The sequence below is a fragment of the Kogia breviceps genome, chromosome 8, assembly GCF_026419965.1.
Source record: "Kogia breviceps isolate mKogBre1 chromosome 8, mKogBre1 haplotype 1, whole genome shotgun sequence".
Lineage (NCBI taxonomy): Eukaryota > Metazoa > Chordata > Mammalia > Artiodactyla > Physeteridae > Kogia > Kogia breviceps.
The window spans coordinates 21,307,556-21,323,893 of NC_081317.1; the positions used below are offsets into that span (position 1 = coordinate 21,307,556).

Sequence of the window (16,338 nt, forward strand, 5' to 3'; positions counted from 1 at the left end):
TGTCCTTGTCCATTTCTGTTTTCTATTTCTTAGGCCTGGAACATTCTTTAGGGGGATAGCCACTTAGCTGAATCTACCTCATTCCATTTGGAGCTCAAATTACCTCCTCAGAGAGTCTTTCTCTAATTACATTAATTAAGCCCTCTCCCCCGCCACTCGATTCCATTAGCCAACTAAAATGTAGTATAGCATAATGATTAAGGATACAGTATCTGAAGCTGGTTTGAATCCTAGCTCTACCACTGTACTACCTCTATAACCTTGGACAAGTAACTTACTCCCTCTATGTCTTTTCTTATTTATATAATGGGGATGAAGATGGTATCTATTTTATACTTTCATTGTGTGGATCACATGGGTTAATGCATTTAAAGCACTTAGAACAGTGCCTGTTACATAGTAAGTGCTCAAGAAATGTTAGCTGTACTTATCAGATGCTAGTAAATTGCATTGTAAGAAACTGATCCTTGCTCTTGTGGTCTTGTGGGTAAGATGTAATTTCACAAGTAATAGCATAAAATGTGATAAATATTGTGATTGGAAAATACATGGAAGTGTGGAGTTGGTTGCACATGTTATAATTAATTAGTAAGTAGAGTTGATATTAGCTAAACTGCTCTCTAACATCTATGGAAGCTAGTGTTTTTCCTTTAGCTCATGGTGAGGGTATTCATAATGACTGAGATGGAAGTGGTGCTATTTCAAATGAGGTAGGTTAGGGGAGGTGTTTACAGTATGATGACATTTGAACAGAAGCTTGAAGGATGTGAGGGTGTAAGTTATGTGTATATACGTAGAACAATGATCCAGTCAGAAAGATCAGCAAGTGCAAAGTCCCTAAAATGGAAGTGTGCTTAATGTGTTCAAATATCAGAAAAAAGACTATATCATTGGAGTGTAAAAAATAGGAAAGCCATAAATGATAGGCTCAGAGAAGGTGTTAAGACTAGATGATGCAAAGCCTTTATAATCTTTACACTGAGTAAAATAGGAAAACATGGAGGATTTTGAGTAGAGGAGGGAGATGATAGGTTTAATGTTCTTGTTGCTATGTTAAGAATAAATTGTAGGCATAAGTGGAGGCTCTTATCATAGTCCAGAGGAGAGGTGGTGGTGACCCAGGTGGGGAAGTGGGCACTGCACATGGTGATTACCTATATATTTGGAATGATTTGCTGATGGGTTTAGTAGATGTGGGTTATGGAGAGAAAGAGAGTAATCAAGAATGCCTTCCAGATTGTGGATGTGAGCCTCTGGTAAAATAGAGCTATCTTATACTAAGAGTAAAGACTGAGGGTGAAAAAGATTTAGGGCAGGGGTGGGAGGAAGGGGAGGAATCAAGAGTATGTTTTGGACATGTTAAATTTGAGATACCTGTTAGACAGCCAAGTGGGACATGTTGAAGAGACAGTTGGGAAATAAGTCTGGATTGGGCATAAGAATTCACGCTGGAGAATTGGTAATCATTTGTACACGAGTGGTAATTAAGGCCATTGGATTGGATGGCATCACTTAGAGAGTATTTGTAGATAAAGAAGGCATTCATCAACTGTTCCATTACATAAACTCAACCCTGCATTCTAAAAAATTTCTTTGTGTACTGAAGGAGTAGGTGAAAACAGTATTTTTGTGGAATCCATTACTTCCAAGTACTGTTATATATGGGGTTATTTTATGAATGTCCAAAAGATGAATCTCTTCAGGTTGAAGGACTTATCTTTTTGAATTGCAAAATAAAGATAAATAGCTTGCAAAAACCAATTATTATGGTATCAAATAAAAGAATCAACACTAGTAATACAAAATTCTAGTTTTTAAATCTTGCTGTTTTGTTGGCTACAAAAACTATTATAAACAAATTGTGGCCAATGTGCTTGCTATTTTAAAAAGTTCTAATATAAATAATGCTTTTTACAAGTGAATACTGGTGAACATTTTCAGTTTCTGGCAAGCCCTCTTTATAAACATCACCCTGAAGATTAATTTTATCAGAATTTGATCTTTAGTATTTTATTAGTCCCATTTTAAAGTCTGAAAAGATTAAAATGCACAAGAAATGTCAAGAGTTGAGTCTATGTGTTTCTTATGTTTATGACAGCAAAGTAAATATATTAAGAAATAGTCAAAGACCTTGTAATCTATAAAAATATATATTAAACTTTCCTAAACATTGATCTTTTGAGGCCAAATCTATTTAAAAATGAGTATTTTGATAATTATAAAAAGTCGTTAAAAACCATACTTCAGGCATTCCTGAATTCCCCAATGTTGGTGCTCACTTACTTTATTCAAAAGTATTAGATTGGAGACTTCCCTGATGGCGCAGTCGTTAACAATCCGCCTGCCAGTGCAAGGAACTTGAGTTGGGGCCCTGGGCCAGGAAGATCCCATAGGCTGCGTAGCAGCTAAGCCCGTGTGCCACAACTACTGAGCCTGTGCTCTAAAGCCCGCGAGCCACAAGTGCTGAGCCCGTGTGCCACAACTACTGAAGCCCACGTGCCTAGAGCCAGTGCTTCACAACAAGAGAAGCCACCACAATGAGAAGCCTGCGCACCACAACAAAGAGTAGCCTCCACTCACCGCAACTAGAGAGATCCCGCGCACAGCAACGAAGACCCAATGCAGCCAAAAATAAATTAAAAAAAAAAAAGTACCAGATTGATCTTTGCAGCTACTCTTTCAGAAAATACAATCCAGGGTGCTCTAGAGAGCTATCCATGGTTAGCCAGTTGAGTTCATTCACATTCTGTTGGTACATTCAGATGAAAATTATACAGCCAAACACATCTGTCAGGGAGGATATGCTTCAGGTTGTTGTTCAAGTTAAATGAGGGAAAGGAATAGAACCATTAACAAAATCTGAAGTTTAAGTGGAAATTAACTAGGTTCTATAGCATAATACAGTATAAAATCCCAAATTTTAGAGCAAATTATATGCTCTTGTTACTTCATTAACAAGATATTTTACATCAAAAATGTTTATCGGGCTTCACTGGTGGCTCAGTGGTTGAGAGTCCGCCTGCCGAGGCAGGGGACACGGGTTCGTATCCTGGTCCTGGAGGATCCCACATGCCGTGGAGCGGCTGGGCCCATGAGCCATGGCCGCTGAGCCTGCAGGTCCAGAGCCTGTGCTCCACAACGGGAGAGACCACAACAGTCGGGAGAGACCACAACAGTGAGAGGCACGCGTACCGCAAAAAAAAAAAAAAGTTCATCATTTAAAAAATTGCATATTGCCATAATTCTTCAGTCAGGTCTCAGAGTATAATTTGTTATCAATTAATAATAAGCATTTACTCTGTGCCTCTTATATGCCAGGAAGTGTACTCAATGATAGGGAAATGATTAAGACAAGGCATATACCTTCAAGGAGCTTTCAGTCTAATTAAAGGAGACATATATAAACAAATGTATAGACCAATGTAAATAAAACAGCTAGATAAATATTTGTATGAGGCCAAGAGGGGGTATTAATATTCGGTACTAGAGAATGAACTCTATTGAGATTTGGGTGAGGCTAAGGATTTTCTGGTGGCATTATTCCCTGAGCTGAGTTTTGAAAAAGACAAATGAAAATTTACTAGGTATTAAGTAAAGAGTTACAGGAAAAGGGAAAAGCCACATGTATAGGCATGGAAGTCTGAAACCACTTAGTGTATCTGGAGAACTACTATAGACAATTCCCTACTGTTGATGTAAATAGTGTGGTATAAAAGGTGTCAGAAAGTGAGGTTGGAGAGGTACACCAGGGAGAGATAGATTGTGTACGTTATACCAAAGAGCTTGGATTTTACCATGTAGATAATGGGGAGATAGTGAGGAATTTTAAGCAGGGAAAAGTATAATCTGACTTGTACTTTAGAACACTACTTGTGTCTGCAGTATGAAGGAGGGAGGTTAGACAGTTATTATATCTCCTTTTATATATATACATACATTTTTTTTTACATACACATTTTTAACATCTGTTACTACTCCTTTTTCAGGTGGAAAAAAAAAACAAACCTCAGTTGATGCACTTACAATATATAGATTGATGTGTGTGCATGCATGTAACACCATAGTATCACCAAGGATGGAAATTAAGAAAACATAATACCTTTTCCCAAGAATGCTTATACCTATATCTTAAAGAAAGATACAACATAAAATCTTTGACAGCTGAGAAGAAAGTAAATTTGGTATTCTTCTATGAACTTTAAGAATATTATCTAGGACATGAGGGTGTACTGAGGAAATAACTGTTACAAGACCAAAATTTTTATTAAAAGATCAAAACAAAAAATTTCCTAGTGTTTTTTTCAAAATACAGTTATAATGAGGGGTTAAGGTCTCAAAGTTCTAAACCCTGAAATATGACCATAATGAAATTAACTACACTTTATTAAAAGTTTTAAATTTCAATAAAGAACCTTCAGACTATCTAACTTTTAAGGAATAGCATTTTCTGGGGACCCCTTCCAAGACAAATTGGTTCCACAAATCTTGTTGATCTTCTTATCTCTTATAAGAAATGTTTAACTCTGAGCTAATATGTTAAAGCATATCTTGCCAAAAATGAGTATTTGGACTTTAGGATAGTTATTTTATTTTAGAGGGTGGTAAAATACACATAAATTTTATCATTTTAACTTTTTAAAATTGTGCAGTTCGGTGGCATTAATATTTTTTTGCAGCCATCACCAAATAGCATGTATCTCTAGAAATATTTTCATCTTCCCGTTGAAACTCCTGTACCTATTAAACAGTAACTCCCCACCTCATTCCTCCCTTCTCTCAGCCCGTGGCAACCACCATTCTTCCTCCTGTCTGTGAATTTGCCTACTCTAAGTTCCTCACATAAACGGAATCACGCATCATTTGTTGTTTTGAGACTGGCTTATTTCCCTTAACACGGTGTCTTCAGGGTTCATCCATGTTGTAGCATGTGTCAGAATTTCTTTAATTTTAAAGGCTGAATAATATTCCATCGTGCGGATATACCACATTTTGTTTATTCATTCGTCTGTGGATGGATACTTGAGTTGCTTCCATCTTTTGGCTATTGCAAATAATGCTGCTATGAACATAGGTGTTCAAATATCTCTTTTGAGTCTCTGCTTTCAATTCTTTTGGGTATATACCAAGAAATGGAATTGTTGGATCATATGGTAATTTGATTCTTAATTTTTTTGGAAGAATCCCCATATCGTTTTCCATAGCCACTGCACCATTTTACATTTCCACCAACAGTGCACAAGGGTTCCACTTCCTCCACATCGTCCCCAACACTTAATCTTTTCTGTTTGTTTGTTTGTTTTGGATTTTTTAATAGTACCTGTCCTAATGGGGGCATGAAGTGGTATTTTGTTGTAGTTTTTATTTGCATTTTGATGATTAGTGGTGTTGAGGATCTTTTCTTTCTTTTTTTTTTTGGCCACACCACGTGGCTTGCAGGATCTTAGTTCCCTGACCAGAGGTAGAACCTGGGCCCTTGCCAGTCCTAACCACTGGACCGCCAGGGAGTTCCCATTGAGCATCTTTTCAAGTGCTTGTTGCTATTGATTATCTTCTTTGGAGAAAGGTCTATTCAAATCCTTTGCCTCTTTTTAAAATCAGATGTTTGTTGTTGTTGAGTTGTAGGAGTTTTTTTAAATATTTCTGTATATTAACCCCTTATCAGATAAATGATTTGCAAATATTGTCTCCCATTTTGTGGGTTGTCTTTTCAAGTCTGTTGATAGTCTTTTGATGAACGTAAGTGTCCATTTTGATGTAGTTGAATTTATCTGTTTTTTGTTGCCTGTGCTCTAAGATAGTTATTCCTTTTTTTTTTTTTTTAAGATTTATTTATTATTTATTTATTTATTTTTGGCTGCATTGGGTCTTAGCTGTGGCATGTGGGACCTTCATTGAGGCATGCGGAATCTTTCATTGTGGTGTGCGGGATCTTCGTTGCGGCACGCAGGCTTCTCTCTAGTTGTGGCATGTGAGTTTTCTCTTCTCTAGTTGTGACGCACAGGCTCCAGCACGTGTGGGCTCTGTGGTTGTGGTGCAGGGGTTCCAGAGCGCATGGGCTCTGTAGTTTGTGGCATGCGGGCTCTCTAGTTGAGACATGAGAGCTCAGTAGTTGCGGCACGTGAGCTCAGTAGTTGTGGCACGCCAGCTCCCACGTCCCCTGCATTGGAAGGCAGATTCTTTTTTTTTTTTTTAATACATTTATTTATTTATTTATTTATTTATTTATTTATTTTTGGCTGTGTTGGGTCTTTGTTGCTGCGCATGGGCGTTCTCTATTTGCAGCGAGCAGGGGCTACTCTGTGTTGCAGTGCACCGGCTTCTCTTGTTGTGGAGCATGAGCTCTAGGTGCACAGGCTTCAGTAGTTGTGGCTCACAGGCTCAGTAGTTGTGGCTCATGGGCTCTAGAGTGTAAGCTCAGTAGTTGTGGCGCACGGGCTTAGTTGCTCCTCAGCACGTGGGATCTTCTCAGACCAGGGCTTGAACCCATGTCCCCTGCATTGGCAGGCGGATTCTTTACCACTGGACCACCAGGGAAGTCCCTAGGATAGTTACTCTTGATCATTCTTTCTGATAATTAAAAAGCAGGACCATTTGCCTATTAAGGAGACACATACATAGTATTTGATAACAGCAAATTCTTACCAGCATAGGGAATACTTATGTTTTTATCCTTAGAAGCAGAAGGACACGTTTCTGGCTCATTAAAATCCAGATTTAAAATGGGATGTCAGAGGAAAGCAAAATGCATTGTAGTAACCCTGGCCCTGAACTTGTGGTGGGGAAGTATAACAAGTGTTGAAAGAGCATTGGTAACCAGGGGTCTGTCAGGAAACCTTCCTCCAACTCTGTTTATTCTGCTTCTCTAAAGACTCTTTAGAGACGCCTTCCTTGAGCACCCTTGCCCCTTCCCAACTTGCATTGCAGTTCACTCTCATCCCTTTCCCTTTTATTTTTAAAACAAAACACTTTTCTATGACCAGACATTGTTATTTATTGGCTTATTTGTTTATCGCCTGTCTTTCCTTATGAGAGCAGAGGCTCGTTTCTTTCTTTTCTTTCTTTGAAGATTTTCCAGGTATTTTTTTCTGTTATTGATTTTTAGTTTAAATCTATAATTGTTTGAGAATATACACTGCATGATTTCTATTATTTTAAATTTGTTAAAGTGTGTTTTATGGCTCAGAATGTGTCTATCTTGGTCAATGTTTCATGCAAAATTCAGTGTGTATTCTATTATTGCATGCACTGTTCTATAAATGTCAATTAGATCCAGTTGATTGATGATGCTATTCAGTTCAGCTATATCCTTACTGATTTTCTGACTTCTGGATCTGTCAATTAGTGATAGAGCGGTGTTAAAGTCTCCAGCTACAATAGGGTTTTTATAGTCCAGCAGCTTTTTTTCTCAAGTATTTTGATTCTTTTTCATTAAGCACATACATATTAAGGGTTGTTATGTCTTCTTGGATAAATGACCCCTATTATTATTATATACCCTCCCTCTTTATCCCTGATAATTTTTCTTCAAAAGTCAGCTTTGTCTAAAATTAATATGGCTGTACCAGCTTTTCCTAAAAATTAGTGTTAGCATGGTGTATCTTTCTCTCCCTTTAGCTTGAGTCTTTATATTTAAAGTGGGAGTGGGTTTCTCATGAATAACCTGGAGGTGGGTTTTGTTTGTGCTTTTTAAAAAGCCCACTCTGACAAGTATATATTTTAATTAGCATATTTAGAACATTCATATTTAAAGTGATTTTTTTATATAGTTGGACTTATGTCTACCAGGTTGGTAACTGTTTCCTACTTGTTTGTTGTTTCTTCCCCCTTCTCTTTCTGCCTTTTTTACGTTTTTTTTTTTCCTGTTTCACATTTTGTTTTTTACTAGAATTCTTTAGAGCATTTTTAGTTCACAAAAATCTTGAGCAGAATATATATATCTCCTTACTGCCACAGACATACACAGTTTCCCCTATTATTAACATTAGTATGGTACTATTGTTTAAAATTGATGAGCCCGTATTGAGACTCTTGCTACTACTGTTTTGTTCACTGCTGACTTTCTAGAGCTTAGAACAGTGCTCTATGAGTATTTGATGAATTAATAGAGCATTGAACATTTTGTTGTTCATTTTGTTGAATATGTTGTACTTTTCCTGTCTATAAAAATTTCAAGAACTAGTTGCTGATTCTCAGGCTGAAATAGTTGATCTGTATGACTCTTCCACTTCCAGGTATATGCTTTGTAACACCAACATCTCATAGCATTAATTAAGTCCTGTTGTAACCTCCTGATTCAGTATTGTGCCATTTATGACATGCTATAAAATAGGTTAAATATTTAGTGCCTGTTATGTGTCAGGCACTGTTTTAAGCCATGCATGAGTGTTGAAACATGAACATCTTAGGCTTGATTGAAGTAATTTTGGTACCAATAGTTTTAATAGAGGAAATTATTTTCATTTAAAACTGGGATTCATGAATCAAGTTGTATTTATAAATATATGTTAGCAAGTTTTTCCCTTAAATTTAACCTAATGTGAACTTTTTTCCAGATATTTTCTAAATTTGGCACAGTCTTAAAGATTATCACCTTTACAAAGAATAATCAGTTTCAAGCCTTGCTTCAGTATGCTGACCCATTGAATGCACATTATGCCAAAATGGTAATTATGATCTTTTTTTCATTTTTCAATTGTTAATCAGTCACTTCAGTGATACCAAAGAAAGCCATCATGTCTTCTCCTTTGCTGTAGTTTACCATGTTTTTTTTTTGAAAATTGTAATAAAATATACATATTGAAATTTACCATTTTTAAAAGTACTGTTCCATATGCTCTTCTTATAGTCTAAAAATTACTTCTTTCTTCATATGAAATGGTTTCAAATCACCTATCATTTCTCAGATTTCTGGGAATCATTTCTGTTTGTCATATTTAAAGTCTAGAGTTGAGCACAGTACTCCTGGTATAATCTGACTAGTAAAGTAGGATTATCTTTACCCTAGTGCCTCATATACTTATATTAAGTGAGCCAAAGATTGATTGATTTCAATATTTTTGCAACCATATTCACTGTTGAATTTCATTGAGCTCTAAATTGCTAAAGACATTAAATCTTAGGATATATGCCGCCTTCAATTCATATTCTTGTTAGTACATGAGTGCTTGACTTTTGATAGGATGTAAAACTTCACATTCAGTTTGGTTACGTTTGACCCATCTCCTATTGAGATCTATCCCTAACTCTAATTCTATCTTGTATTGGTATCTGAATTATTTCTGATTTTTTTCCAAAGATAGGGACTAAGGTTTATAGTACTTTTGTATATCACAAAGTGTCTAGCTCTTGATTAGGAATAACATTTATATTTGCTGTACCCTCTACCCACATATATTATTTTGTACCTTTATGATGGCATCCTGGTCAATAACTATTATGATAAGTCAGGGGTTTTTGTATAATTGTATGTTTTTTTGTTTTATTGATATTTTTATGTTTTGGTTTCTGGTATCTGTTTTTATAAATTGAAGTGTTTGTGGAAGTCATAAGTAGCTATAAATATCCCTTTGGTAAGTCTATTTTTTTTTTTTTATTATTATTTATTTTTTTTGCGGTACGCGGGCCTCTCACTGTTGCGGCCTCTCCCGCTGCGGAGCACAGGCTCCGGATGCACAGGCTCAGCAGCCGTGGCTCAGCAGCTCCGCGGCACGTGGGATCTTCCCGGACGAGGGCACGAACCCGTGTCCCCTGCATCGGCAGGCGGACTCTCAACCGCTGCGCCACCAGGGAAGCCCAAGTCTATTATTTTCAAAGAGGGATTGCTGATTTTTGGTCTTATATCTGATCTGACTCAAAACTTCCCTCAAGTTTATTACTCAAAGAAAATAAACTTACAAGAAAAACAGTAAGTGGTAGATAATATTTCACTTATTGTGGTTCTGACAGGTACCATTTACAAAGGCTTTATTTCATCTTAACCTATATAAATTACATTAAAATGAATTAAGATGAAATGTAAAATTTAAATATCTTTAAACATTTAAAAAATAATCATAATAATTAGTACAATGTACAGTAATGTATAATAGTTTTCTAAGCTTATACATTTCTCCTCTTCCATTTGTTTTTCTCTCTTAGGCTCACACAGTTAGTGACAGAGGTGAAAGTAAACACCGGTCTTTGGCTTTTAGTTTAGTCCTCTTTGCTTTATGCCTGATTGCCACTCTGTCAAAGTAGAGGCTACTTGATTTATTATTGTTATTATCTTGCAAAACATCAGTCCCTTTCTTACATGCTTTAGGCTCTGGATGGCCAGAATATCTATAATGCATGCTGCACTCTGCGTATTGACTTCTCCAAGCTTACCAGCCTTAATGTGAAATATAATAATGACAAAAGCAGAGACTTCACTCGCTTAGACCTTCCTACTGGTGATGGCCAGCCATCCCTTGAACCCCCTATGGCGTTTGGTGAGTAGTTCTATTTTGGGTCACAGAACAAGCTTTCTGAAGTTAAAAGTTTCATTTATTAATCCATATATGTCAGGTGGTTTCTTCTTGGAGTCTCTCAGGATTTCTAAAGAAAAGCGAGAATCATGGAACAAAACTGTGTTCATTAATTGCATCTTAATATTAGTAGATTAGTTGGCAAAAACAAGTGGATAGCTGAAATTGAATTTATTTTCTAACATTAATATTACTTGTTCTTTATAAACCATACAACCATTTGCTTGAAATTAATAGTCTTATATATTACCACTGGTTTAAAAAAGTTGATTTATAGGGTTGGCCAAAAAGTTCCTTTGGTTTCTAAGTACAAATAAAAGACACATTTGTCATTTTCACCAAAAACTTTATTAAACAACATATTCACCCTTTTGTTCCACTACCTTCTGCCATTTTTCAGGCAACTTCATAATTCCATCTTCCCAAAACTTTTTATCTTTCTGAGCAAAGAACTGTTCCAGGTGCCTTTTACAGTCTTCCGGGAAATGGAAATTTTTTCCATTAAGAGAATTTTGTAAAGACTGAAATAAATGGAAATCCGAAGGTACAATGTCTGGTGAATACAGCAGGTGAATCAGAACTTCCCAGCCAAGCTGTAACAGTTTTTGTGTGGTCATCAAAGAAACATGTGGTCTTATGTTATCCTGATGGAAGATTACACATTTTCTACTGACTAATTCTGGACGCTTTTTATCGAGTGCTGCTTTCAGTTGGTCTAATTGGGAGCAGTACTTGTTGGAGATAATCCTTTGGTTTTCCGGAAGGAGCTAATTAAAATAGAGGACTCCCTTCCAGTCCCACCATATACACAACATCCCCTTTTTTGGATGAAGACTAGCCTTTGGTGTGGTTGGTGGTGGTTCATTTCGCTTGCCCCACAATCTCTTTCATTTCACATTATTGTACAATGTCCACTTTTCATCATCTGTCACAGTTTGTTTTGAAAACAAAACGTTTTCATTACGTTTAAGTAGAAAATCACATGCGGAAATACGGTCAAGAAGGTTTTTTTCGCTTATGCGGAACCCTAACATCAAAGCAATAAACATAACCTAGCTGGTGCAAATGATTTTCAGTGCTTGATTCGGATATTGTGAGTATGTCGGCTATCTCGCACATGGTATAACATTGATTGTTCTCAATTAATGTCTCAATTTGATCGCTCTCAACTCAACTGGTCTACCCAACTGTGGAGCATCGTCCAGCAAGAAATGTCCAGCACGAAACTTTGCAAACCACTTTTGACATGTTTGATCGGTCACAACACCTTCTCCATACACTGCACAAATCTTTTTGTGTGTTTCAGTTGCGTTTTTTACCTTTCTTGAAATAATAAAGTATAATATGCTGAAAATGTTGCTTTTTTTCTTCCATCTTCAATATTAAAATGGCTACACAGATATTGACCAATTTTGATAAGTTTATTTTTAAATGCACGGTGATCTGACAGCTGTCACAATACAGTCTAACAAAACTGTTTCAAATGAAGTTAAAGACAACTAAGTGCTACTAAAGTCATCTTAAAGAAAAAAACCGAGCGAACCTTTTGGCCAGCCCAATATAACCAGCAAAATACTGGTGTAAGTGGTCTTGAGAGAAATACTTTTCCATTTTTAAGTACTGATACTTTAAAACAAGGACCTAAATTAGTAGTATGTTCTTCCTTTATTCAAAGAAGAGGATTTACAATTTTTTGTCTTTGTTTTTTAAACATCAGAACTTTTCATCTTAACCCTAAGTTTGTGTGAAGTTGCATTTTTGCACTAATAAAAGTAGTCTTCTGCATTACTCATGTAAATGTTACTTTGGAGAGCTTCCTTTTATTTAAAATTAGTTCTCAATAATTTAAACTTTTAAAATAAACCTTTATATAAAGGGAAAAGTACTGGAGAGCCTACTTGGATATATCATTAGGTTAATATACTTTTTGGTTTTGCAACTCTGTGTGATTTATTATTTAGATAAAGTATTTTAATTTTATTACCGTGATTGATTTTTCTTTCCCAGGTGACACCATAAAATATTAGTTGAGACTTTAAGTGATATTTAGTTTATCTTCATTTTATAGGTGAGAAAAAAGAATCCTTAGCCAAATTGTTGTCCAAAATTTTCTAGAAAACAGATGGTAAATTTAATGTAAAAGCTTTTTGTTATTTATAACTGAAAATGTCAAGTGGATTGTTCAGATCATGTTCCTAAATTGTTAAAGTTTCTGTTTTAGGCTGACCAAATTTTTGTGTTTTATACAGTTGGGCTTCCATGGTATAATTAATGTTCTGCATTGTGGAAGGAGGACATTTTAAAAATACAATTAAAAATTTTGGTTTCTGAATATAAAGTAATCAGAATGTTACCATCCTTTTTTTTTTATTGTATTAATAAATCCTTTGTCGTTGCAGAGTAGTGTCTACATTCTAAGATAAATAATTCATCAAACAGAGAACAGTACTTTTTTATGTGTTGTGCGAAAGTTTACTTTTCCTCTCACAAATATTTGAACAGTTCACTGTTCCCTCTTTTTTTTCTCTTGGCTTCAGAAACACCACACTTCCATGACTTTTTTCCTTACCTTACTTACTGGCTGTTCTTTCTTTTCTTTCTTTTAAAGATTACCATTTAAAGGTCTTAGGGCTAAGTTGTGAGCATTTTGTCCCTCTTTTTAGAGATCTATATTATACCTATAGAAAAGCTTGTAAAACATGTGAATACAGTTTTAAATATCCATGTAATTGCTACCCAGATTAGGAAATAAAATGTTTACACATACTGATGAAGCATTATTTGTACCACTCTCATTTATTGTGTTTCCACTCTCCCTGCTCCAAGATACTGTAGTCTCAAATTTTTTATGATAGTCATGCTTTTGCTTTTCTGCTTTTCCCCTGTGGTTTGGTTTGGTTTTTTTACTACTTATTATGCAGCCCTAAGTGCTAATTTTAAAAAATTTTTTCTCCTATATTTAGAACTTTATCTAAATGGAATCATACTGTTGGTTTTCGTTTGTGATTCAGCCACGTTCACATACATGGCTATCGCTTATTCATTGTCAATACTGTCAAGTGTATAGATTCCCATTGTATGAATATACCACAGTTTGTTTATCTATTTTACTGTTGATAGACATTTGGGTTGTTTTAGTTTGAGGCTATTATGAACAGTGCTGCTGTGAAATTTTCTTGATTACCAGTGAGGTTGAACTTACTTTAATTTATTGGCCATTCTCCTTTATGAATTTTCTGTTAGTTCTTTTGTCTGTTTTTGTGTTTGGTTTCTTGTCTTTTCTTGTTTATTTGTGGGAATTCTTTATATATCTTAGACACTAGTCCTTTGTTGGTATTATGTGTTGCAAATAATTTCTCTCAGTTTTGGCTTATTGGTTCATTCTCTCCATGGTATTTTTATGTAGTCAAATTTATTTGCCATTTCCTTTATATTTGTGTTTTTGTGTCATGTTTAAGAAATCCTGTATTACTTTGACATTATAAAGATAAATACTTATATTTTAAAGTTGATAGTATTTTAGTAACTTTTTATTGAAATACTTTAAGTTGCAAGAATAGTTCAAAGAATTCCCTTATATCCTTCAGATTCCCCAGTTATTAACATCATGCCACATTTACTTTATCATCTCTGTGTTTGTGTGTGTGTGTGTGTGTGTGTGTGTGTGTGTGTTGTTTTTTTCCTCTGAGTCATTGGAGAATAAGTTGCAGGCATGGTGTCCCTTTTAAATACTCACTGTATATTATCTAGAAACAAGGACATTCTTACCTAAATACCATTATCAAAATCAGGAAATTAACATTCACACAATACTCTTTTTTTTTTTTTTTTTTTTTTTTTTTTTTTGCGTTACACGGGCCTCTCACTGCTGTGGCCTCTCCTGTTGCGGAGCACAGGCTCCGGACGCTCAGGCCCAGCCGTTCCGCGGCATGTGGGATCCTCTCGGACAGGGGCACGAACCCACGTACCCTGCATCGGCAGGCGGACTCCCAACCACTGCGCCACCAGGGAAGCCCCACACCATACTATTATCTAATCCGTAGACCTTTAAAAATTTTTGCCAGTTGTGAAAATAATGTTCTTCATGACGAAAATTTTTCTCAGTATCAGGTTAATTTATTAGTCGTGTCTCTTGGGAGTCCTTTAATTTGGAACATTTCCTCATTCTTTGTCTTTTATGACCTTTAAAATTTTAGAAGAGTTCAGGGTTGGGTATATAATAGAATTTCTCCCAACATGCTGTCTGGTTTTTTAGCTGAAATAATGTTGTGTCTTTCTCATTCCATAACATCAGGAGACACATAATGCCAGTTTATCGTGTTCCTGGTGATATTAACCTTGATCACTTAAGATGGTTTCTGCCAAGTTTCTTCCCTGTAAAGTTATTGTTTTTCTCTTTGTAATTAACAACATATCCTTATAAGGAGGATATGTTGAGACTATAAAAATAGCCTGTTTCTTATGACTTTTCACCCTTTAGTTTTAACATCCATTGCTTAAATTAGTTGTTACTGTGGTAGTTGTTGCTATATTGGTGATTTGCTATTTCTGTCATTCCTTCTCATTTATTAGCTGGGATTTTATTATAAAGAACTTTTTTCTTAACAACACTCCATTCATTCATTCATTCATTTTTATTACATAAATTCGTGTGAATTTAAGGTTTATAATGTGCTACTTTGATGTATTTAAATATTATAATATGATTCAGATGTAGTGATATTTATCACATTACACAGTTTTAGTAAAATATTGCTGTCTGTATTCATTATACAGTGCATTTAGCTCTCTGTGGCTTATTTACTATTCATTGCATTTATTTTTTCATGTTAGTATGAACTTGTAGGTTGTTATTTTATTCTATGGGTAATAATTTCATAGTATCATTTTTCATCTTATGTTCAAAGTCTCCCAGATTTGGCCAGTGGGAGCCCTTTCACACTAGCTTCTGTGGCCTTTTGACATATCGCACTTCCTTACTTTCTGGCAGAAGATATTTCAGATCTTCTTCACTTTCCCTGCCTTAACACTGCAGTCAGCCCTTACTCCAATGAGCCCTGGTTCCTTTTAGAAGCAAAGGAACAATATCAAGGCATTATATGTGCTTATTGCTAATAGTGTGTCACTGCTTCTAGGAACTTTAAATGGACATGACAAGGATATATGTGTATGTGTACTTCATAAATATATTTCTCTGTGTGTGTGCATGTGTGTGTTTGTGTTTAAAAAAACCACAAGTTTTAACTGATAACTCCAATTCCAATTCAGCACCCTTTTTTTCATATGGGTGATTCCCTTCTTCAAGAATGAGAAATCTAGTTTCCATTAGCCTCAACATATTTACTTATTTGCTCAATCCTATAATACACAAAAAGTAGTTTCAGAATTAACACATACCATTAACTTGAGGTTAATATATGCATGAGTAGTTTTCTGAGCATTGTTCCATTGCTCTATTTATTTGTCTTTCTTTTTGTCATTACCACAAGTCTCAATATCTGATAGAGTTAAGTCTCTTTACTTATTCTTTAAGAGTATCTTCGCAATTCTTGACCATTTACACTTAGGAATTTTAGGATCAGCTTTTCAAGTCCTCAAAGAGGAAAAAAAGCACTATTAGGGTTTTGATTGGATTATATTGACTTTATAAATCACTTAGAAGATAATCGACATCTTTACAATAGAGTCTTCCAGTCTTTGAATATTGTACATATCTCCATTCATTTGTATATTCTTTAGTGTCTTTGAGTAAAGTTTGGTGACTTTTCCCCATAAAGGTTTGCATATATTTTGTTAGAATTATTACTAAGAACCATACTTTTTAGATTCTAAT

General features: G+C 35.4%; 1 protein-coding gene across 8 annotated transcripts in view; it reads left to right on the forward strand.

Annotated features, from left to right (window-relative positions):
* Positions 1 to 16,338, forward strand: part of PTBP3 (polypyrimidine tract binding protein 3) — a 101,439-nt gene that overhangs the window by 61,805 nt on the left and 23,296 nt on the right. For all 8 annotated transcript variants that reach the window (XM_067040947.1, XM_059071556.2, XM_059071557.2 and 5 more), the window contains 2 exons: positions 8,553 to 8,663; positions 10,301 to 10,469. In XM_067040947.1, the coding sequence (XP_066897048.1) occupies positions 8,553 to 8,663; positions 10,301 to 10,469 (280 nt within the window). The remainder of the gene's footprint in view (positions 1 to 8,552; positions 8,664 to 10,300; positions 10,470 to 16,338) is intronic.